At 33.8% G+C, this 8,841-nt stretch overlaps 1 protein-coding gene across 1 annotated transcript; it reads left to right on the forward strand.

The window, feature by feature from the left end:
* The first annotated feature begins 240 nt into the window (after positions 1-240).
* Positions 241-8,840, forward strand: LOC137919818 (uncharacterized). Its single transcript, XM_068763019.1, has 8 exons — positions 241-426; positions 502-684; positions 790-1,020; positions 1,896-2,036; positions 5,789-5,909; positions 6,509-6,653; positions 6,726-6,782; positions 7,047-8,840. Exons 1-8 carry the CDS (start codon positions 313-315, stop codon positions 8,611-8,613), a joined length of 2,559 nt encoding a protein of 852 aa, XP_068619120.1. The 5' UTR covers positions 241-312; the 3' UTR covers positions 8,614-8,840.
* Position 8,841: the final 1 nt, after the last annotated feature.

The following is an 8,841-nucleotide window of genomic DNA, read 5'->3' on the forward strand; positions in this document are numbered from 1 at the left end:
CTATGACCGGTATTCTAGGATAATTCATAAATAGAAGCTAAGTTGAATTTTATAAATATTGATATTACATTAGATAAAAACCTGTCGTAATAATAATAATAATAAAATATTGACTAACCAGAAGTTTAAAAATAAAGTCATTGATTAAATACCTAAAATAAATTTATCGAATACGTACTTTATAAATTATAGCTCTAATAACTAGTAAACGGAACGTAACTAGTAACGAATCAAGTCGATTTGAATGGGCAATTTGAGAATCACCAAAGAATCATTTTTGCAAATGGACACATACTGAAAACGCGGAAAAAAATGTTAATATCAGATGGAATCAATCACGGCAAATTACAATCAATTATAGTCGGTGAATTAAAGAAAGCTGGTTTAAAGCACCGATTAAAGAAAATCATATCGAAAAATGTGAAAGTAAATATTTCCGGTCACTGATACAATAGTTTCAGTATGGCTAAAGAACTTTAACATTAGTTAATTTATTTGCAGGATCACAAAACTGTTTTTGGGGCACCGTTGGTGAAAGTTCCTTCATGTAGTGTAATATGTTGTGGCAGTACATTAAGTGTTCCTAATGTAGTAAGTGAGATGTCTTCAGTTCTGCGGTCGAATGCCCAAGTCGAGGGTTTATTCCGTAAAGCCGGCTCACAAACTCGACAAAAAGATATCAAGGTACACCTGGTTGATGATGATTACTTAGCGTTTTATTAGTAATGCTAGTGTAAGATATTTGTTGTCGCTTATATGAAATCAATTTGTGAATCTTTACATTTTTAGAGATTATTAGATGCAGGAGGATGTGTATCAGAAGGCCATCATCCAATAGATGTAGCCAGTGTATTAAAACTATATTTACGTTGCTTACCAGAGCCACTTATTAGTGCAGAGGTTCAAGATTTACTTTTAAGATGTCGAGTGACTGCCGGAGAAGATGGACTTAAACCCATATTACACACTTTATTATTGCTGCCAGTATTACATGTTCATTTACTACATTACATTATGGAGGTAATTCCTTTTATTGTTTATAAATCTGAAACTTATTAGATTAACATAGCAATTATCTGATGGTAAATTATACCATCCACTCATATCAGTGTTAAGGTGCATAAGGTTTTTTATAGAGTATTCTATACTGCGTGAATGGCTAATGTGTAATAACAACATCTTTTAAGATGGGTAGTACCTTGTAAGATGTTTTTAATTAGTTACAATTGTTAAAATGATTATTATTTTTGGAACAGATAGGTATTTAATATCATTATGCATTATAAATTATGACTTGAATTGAAATTTTAAAACTTGTCTTCATCATAATTTCAGCCATAGCACATCCACTGCAGGACTAGGTGTTTTGTCTAACTCTAGACCACCTGTTCCCATAGCAACTATTGCTAAACCAAGACATCTCTCATCTGTAGACATAAGACTAAAATTACATATTAGATAAATTATTTTAACAATAAATTGGTGACTTAAAATATATTGACCATTCTTAAGCCTAAGTCCAGCTGTGGATGTACTATGGGCATAAATACTTGTGACGTACTTTAGAATCTCCCTTTCTGTAAGCAGGTGTAGTTTACTGTCTCTTATGCCGGTTTACCTGTACATACTTGAACATTATTTTTTACTAAAATTTATTCCAAAGAAACTATGACTTTTAATATTTAATCTCTGGTGATTGGATAAAAATAATATTGTTATGTACAAGTCTATGATCTCAAATGGAATATATTATGAATGACAACCAGGTTTTACCCCTTCATTCATGTATAAATGTGTAACAGTCAATATGTAGATTTTGTGTGTGTAAACTATAATGTTTTATTGGTTTTGTCAATTAGTAAATTTTTTAAAATAGTAAAACATATTTTTTGCAGCTACTTAATTTCATTGCATCAAAACAGAAAGATAATTTGATGGACTCATCAAACCTGGCCATTGTGATGGCTCCCAGTATTATGCCGCTCCCAGCTGCATCGTCAGCCCAGAGACTGGAACACCACGTTGCACTAGTCAAGGTAATTTTTTTAAACTCTAATATTCTTGTTTTTGTAAAGACTATTAGATATTTAGTTATTTTAATAACTTGTTAACTGATGTTGTTGTATTCAATTGCTAGGTGTTGTGCTTTTAAACCTTCATAAGACTTAGAGTATATGAAATGTATGTTTTTATATGTAAGTAATGTTTTAAAATCTTTTCAATATGCATTTTGTGGTAAAATTGATTATCACATATCATATAACTTGTATTTCTTTAACTGTGTTTGAAAAGCAGCCATTTTATTTAATTTACAAAGCGAACCTCTCAGGAATTCCTCCCATGGCATACCATCTTCATTCTTTACCCATAAGGCTACTATTGCTTATATTTCAATATATTAAAACCAGTAGAGGAAGCGTTTTATATTTGTTCTAGTCAATACATGATAAATTATGTATGGACCAGGAAGTGTTCTTTGATAAGGAAAGAAATAATAATATCTAATTTTAAAATTATATTGATAGTAATGCACATGGCAACATTTGGTCTTTGAACTTTGCTTTTTTTTAGGGGTGTGATGTTTGTGATATCTGATAGATTTTAAAATATTAAAATTTCTGTGACAATTTATGGAATAGCTGTCTTGACGATTTTGTACTGTTAAAGACACAATCCAATCATCATTATCCACCTCCACTGCTGGACATATTCCTACCCTATAAATTTCCAATAAGACCAGTTGGAAGCTGTTTGTCATCTGTCCATCATGTCCATCTGGATATGCGGTCTCCACTTCAAAACCTTGTTATAATATAATAAAAAAATTATGAACTATATAACATATTTCAGGGTGATCTTTATTTATTGATATACACGATATTTTTGCAGTTTAGAGCAATGAATTGCGATTGTAGGTCGCAAGTTCGATTTTCGGATTCTTTCGTAATTCACACTTATTAGATAGATTTGCCACTGCTGACAAAACAAGATTCCAAAGAATGGGCATCAGCGTCCACTCCGATTGCCAACTCACCTGCCAAGCGTGGGGTTTATGGTATATCCTCTATGTCTATGAGCTAAAACATATGTCGCTCTTTTGTCATATAGCCAAGTTTTAAGTTTGCCGCAACATTTGTATGGGAAGAAAGAAATCGTTTTTTTTTTCAATTCTAATGAAAAAAAATTAGCCACTGTTATTGAGCCGTTCTCTAGTTTTGAAGTTGGCTACACATTTAATGATTAATTTTTATTTATGTAAATGTAACTGAAGTAAAATAATAATTGAGTTGTGTAAATGAAATACGCGTTTGGAATTATGTAAGATGATTTATTTATTTAGCTTGTAATTACGTGTAGCAATGTTTTAAATGTTGTGGTCGGAGTATTTCAAGGTAAATAAGTCCAGCCAAGCTGGGTAAAGTTAGCTACCGGTGGCAATAATGAGATAATCGAATTATAATAAATCTTCATTAAGTAAAGTGTCATTATTTGAAGCTATATTAAGTCGTTAATCCTTTGCACTCGGAGATTGTTTTTCACACATTTTCTTCTAATAACTCAATTATAAGTTAAAAAAATAAATAATAAATTATTTATTGAGAAAATCTAGATAGTTGCTTATTCTTCTAGTCCTCGTTGTCATCTTCGTGACTGACGTTGGAAGTGTTTCTAAATATAATGACCAAAATATTTGCATACGTCGATTACGTGAGAATCTTTGAAATAAAAAGGTATTTTCGAAGAAAAAATTGCCTAATAACCTTGCAAACTACGTGTTTTTTGAGCCTCATGTTTATAATAATACTGAAGAAAGCTATCATTTCCCATTCCGTAACCATTTTCCATTATTTCCAAATAGATTTTGATATTTTTCTTCTACATAAGCACTAGTTTCAGCAACAATTTTTGCTTATTAATTGTACAGTAAAAAAAGTTGCATTTCGAATTGCCAAAATAAAATTTCATGCCGCCACTGCTGGCATTCAGAGATACCGGAATAAAACTTCATACTAACACTGCTGGCATTGCCAGATACCGGAATAAAACTTCATGCTAGCAGTGCTGGTATTCTTTTTTTTATTAATAAGACCCCTCGTACCCTTCTATCTATTGTGGGACAGGGACTTGGTTTTTTTTAATATTTTTTCGCGATCTTCTATTGTTCTTCTTATGATCTTACATTCCTTTATTTTCTTTCTTTCTGCAATGCTTCTTTCTTTCCCTTTCATATCCATTTCTCATCCCTTGACTATCACAATTTTTTTGTTTTTATTCTATATCACATTTTTGATCTATTCTTGGTATACATTTTTATATGTATTATTTTATTTGCCTTTTTTATTTACTCGACTATTTTTACAATTTTATTTGCAATTTTTTAATTTTAGCTCAATTCTTGTTTCATTTTTCGCGTTTTCCGTAATCGTTCTGCACATTTTTAGGAATTAATTAGTCAATCGTTAATTAGTCTTGCTTCATTGTCTTTGATTAGCGAGGCCATACAGTCTTCGCTAACCTTACTGCCTAATCGGCATTCGGATTCGACCCGCAGTCCCCCGAATGCGGAACAGTGGGCTAACAGGAGGACCATGGTCTAGTCCACGCCCGGTTCACAGAAGCACGAGGGGTCCTCCTTGAGCTTAAACTAGTGAAGGTACTCAGAGAACACCCCGTGGCCCGTGAAAAGCTGGACCAAAACCGCGTCCACCTCGGTACTGCGGAGCACGAGATAGGCTGAGACAGCGTCTGGGAAGAATTTCGCGTTGTCGATGCCGTACCCTCCATATACCTCCTATTCTATTCGTCAAGCGTTCCCAGCCTAAGTTGTCGCTTTACGAATGAGATGAGGTATTAAAAGTGCTGGTATTCGGAGTGCAAATGGTTAAATAGGTTAGCTTAAATGAGCTCATTCCTTAACCTGGATACTGCTACAAGTCTGATAGTGACAGTTGATTAATATTAATATTGAATTTTTAGTAAATTTCGATTATGTCTTAATTAAATTAAGACTCATCTTAAACGACGTTTTGACTAGTCGAAGAATATTTCGTTGAGGATCTTAAATAATGTATGGAATAAATGAACACTAGGATGGACGTAGACATGGTTACATGTTTGCGGTATTGTTATATAATTAAGGTTTATTGCACACGGTATGTCGTAATCGACCTTTAATGAATCCATACAACAGCGTTTATTATAGGACGATCAACCGGCTTTGCGTGCTTGCGAGTTGCCTTTCACACAAGTTTGTATCTAAGCTATAACCTAGCCATACGTAATATTTGTTAATAATATTTATTATTGTTTAGTTTTTAATTCGAACAATCTCAGTTTGTTGAACTACCTGACCGGCAAATTTCCTTTCGCCTAACAGAAAATAAAATTAGGTTAATTTTTTTATATGGCAAGACTATGTATATAATGACACATTTTTAAATTGATGAATATATATTTTTTCATTTATACTTATTATCCTACTACGGCTAAAATAAATAAATCTAAAATAAAAAATCAAAAAAAAAATCAAAAATTGATTCAGCTGTTATTAAATTATAAATGGAGTAACAATATACTATGTAATATATACAATTAGACAAAACGGAAAATGTAATGGAAATACACACTGTGAAGCATTTTTTTAATTACAAAGTTAAAATCAAAATAGTTGTGTATGGTGTATAGAAAAACTTCTTTTTTTTTAATTAACTGACACATTGCTTATTTCAAAGGGTACAAATATATATATATATATAAATATATTTATATAATGAACCTTATATTGCAGATGTTCATTGAAAATTCTCAGCACATCGGCCTCTTGACTGACGATCTCATGACGCAGCTGGATGACGACACAGACATGTACCAAATGAGAAGGAAGAAGAGACGGAGCGGTTCCTTGAATCGTATGTAGATATTCAACTGATTCATCAGATTAAATATAAGGAACACGCACGAGGAAGTATTCGTTAGGCGAGATCTAAGGCACTTTCAAGATTTTTTCCCAAAAATCTTCATTGAATTCTGTAAAAACATCTTAAGAGGTTTTCAATAAGTTAACGAAGACTAATTATAGCGCAGTATAGAAATTTGATTCTTACTTGTATTTTAATGTCCTGTCTGGTCCTAGGCCTCTTTTACGAGAAAAAAGTACTAACTGAAAATCAGCACACAAGACATCCTAGCTACCATAAAAAGTTTTACAAAGCTTATTTTTATAAGCTCTTTTAACTCTCTGAGCTTTCCTGATATTATTAAAATTACATTATCTTTAGGCTTAGTTACTAAAGTGGTATAGGTGGTTTCCAGTGGTCCACAGAAATTTATCTGCTTACGATAGTGAAGAATCTAAGCTTACCTTCACCTATCAATAAAGGCAAATAATATCTTAAAAAGTGGAACCTTCAAAATGTCGTCTATGATAAAACGTTTCGGTATCTCTGATCTATACTAACATAACAAAAATATTGTTTTAACAGGACTACAAAGTTTGGTTTATTTGCAGGAATGCTCAGTGGTTTACGGAAAATGGTGTCTGGTAGTACGAATACACCGGCGACGGTGCCGGAAAATGGAAAAACTCCCGTCCTAAGCAAGTCCGCATCCAAACGAAAGTTAGAAGGCTACGAGGGTCTTTCTGCTAAAATAAAGTACATAACAGTTTTTAATGAACAACTTTTATAACTTCTAACCTGTTTTTATAATTTCGATTTTATTTACAGGAAAGAAGTAACTAAAAGCTTGCCGCAAAGAGAATTATCATTCACACCTATGAAAATGTAAGTTTTAATTAAATACCTTCCTTCAAACTTTGATGCCAAAAAAGGAAGTATTGATTTGTTTTTTAAATTTTATATGTTTTTACCACATCTAATCAAAACTTACTACAATACCCGGCGATAAATATTGAATATCGACCTTTGGAAAGAGACAATTGGCTAATTTCGGCTTCGTAGAGCGTTATCTCTGTCGCACGAAATACAAACGGTGTGTGTAAGAATATTATTACTGTTCATTTTAATTTTTTGTTTATTGCTTTTTAGGGGAATAACGGAGAGGAAAAGATTACGGCTGAGTCATATGGATGTCAGAGGTACACCAAATATGAAGTCCGAGTTTAAATCACACAAAAACTCTGAAACTAGCGTCAGTAGTGATGACATGATAACTTCCCCTGAAACTATGTTCAGTACTCATGACACCATCGACCTATCTCCGGACATGAAACACATGGACAAGGATTACGTGCGGATCTCTAAACAGGAGTATGAGGAGATCAAAAGCAGAGTGTCAGCCATTGAGAATAGATTGTCACGAGAATTCACTGACGTCATTCCTAAAGTGCAGCCTTTGCAACACGTTCAGAACGCCTACGAACAAACTTTAGAAGAAGTCTCCATGTTAAATTGCCCAAACTCCGAACATCTAGCGCGACGTTTAAGTAAAGAATTAAAAATTAGACCAAAGGAACAGGCAAAGATAATACGATCTCCAAGCGCTCGAAAGATTGGTTCAATCAGACGACGGTCTAAAGAAAATGTTATCAAAATTGTAAGGCACAAGTCGTGGAATGCATCCACGCATTCTCAACCTAGTCATAATCATAACCCGGATCGATTCTACCCTTACAATGCAATGATGCAAAGAGAGAGAACTAGTACGGTAAAACCAGAAAGTACAGCTCAAACACAAAACATAGCCGACGAATGGGACGTCTCAATGTCAGACAATTCTGTTAATAACACGTCGAACTCGAGTCAAAAGTATAGATTGCGAAAACGAATTAGTCTTGCACCTGACTATAACTTAGACAAAACAATCGGTAAAAATCAGCCTAGAAGATCACTCAACATTACTAATGATAATTACGACTTCAATTCAGAAAATTCATTGAACGAAAATGGTAAAGCGAATTCTAATCGGTATGATTGTTACCGTAATAGTGAAACCGAAAAAATATCTAATAAGCTGTCTAAGGATAGACCATCGCAGCAAAAATGGCGAAGTGCAGCTGCTTTCTTTATGGATAAGACCCGCGAAGTAACAAGCGATAGTCATTCGGGACGTCCCTCCGTCAATAAGCTGCGTCAGCTGAACGCGGGCGCGGTTCTCGCTAAAGCCAAGCTCTTCGAATCGAGCTCTGACAAATCCTCTGAAGGACACGACAAAATGCATTCAGGCTTTGCGAGGAGACCGCGAATAAATGGGCAACAAAGTAAACCACTGAAAAATAATACGAATCCCAAATCAAAAATTCCGAGTAGCGTGCATGCATCGCCAAGTAGTCGTATAAATCGTGCCATAGACTATGGTAATAAAAATTGTTTGCGTCCGTATCCACCAACTAACCAAATAAAAGAAGAAGGAAATAATTGGCGTTTAAATCGAAAAACGACTCCTCCTGTTAAAAAAGCACTTTCGCCTGTAAACGCGATGATCAAAACTCCAGCAACGCCGGCTCTTAAGAAGCCTTTGTGCCAAGCAAGAACGTTGCGAACGCCTTTGCCTTCAAATGATATTACAAAATTAAATACACCCATTAAAGCCGTACACATATCTCCAAGACGACGCTCGCCCCGACAGAAGTTGCAACGTTCATTTAATAATTAATTCAGTATTCTATAAAATATTTAAAATCGAAATGTATTGAAAGTAAGATTTATCTAATGAAAGTATTGTTTTTTGTAAATAAATATTGTAAATAATAAAGCGGGGTTTTTTGTGCAACTTTTTCACTGCCGTTAGGAAATCAGATAAAAACCCACACAGGTCTTTTATTCGTCTAGATTGCACTTGCATTTTTGTTTGTATACCGACATAGTAAAGCAACGGTATTCT

The sequence above is a fragment of the Battus philenor genome, unplaced genomic scaffold (genome assembly GCF_028537555.1).
Source record: "Battus philenor isolate CCGP_79_NKW_IND1 unplaced genomic scaffold, ilBatPhil1.0.hap1 SCAF_17, whole genome shotgun sequence".
Lineage (NCBI taxonomy): Eukaryota > Metazoa > Arthropoda > Insecta > Lepidoptera > Papilionidae > Battus > Battus philenor.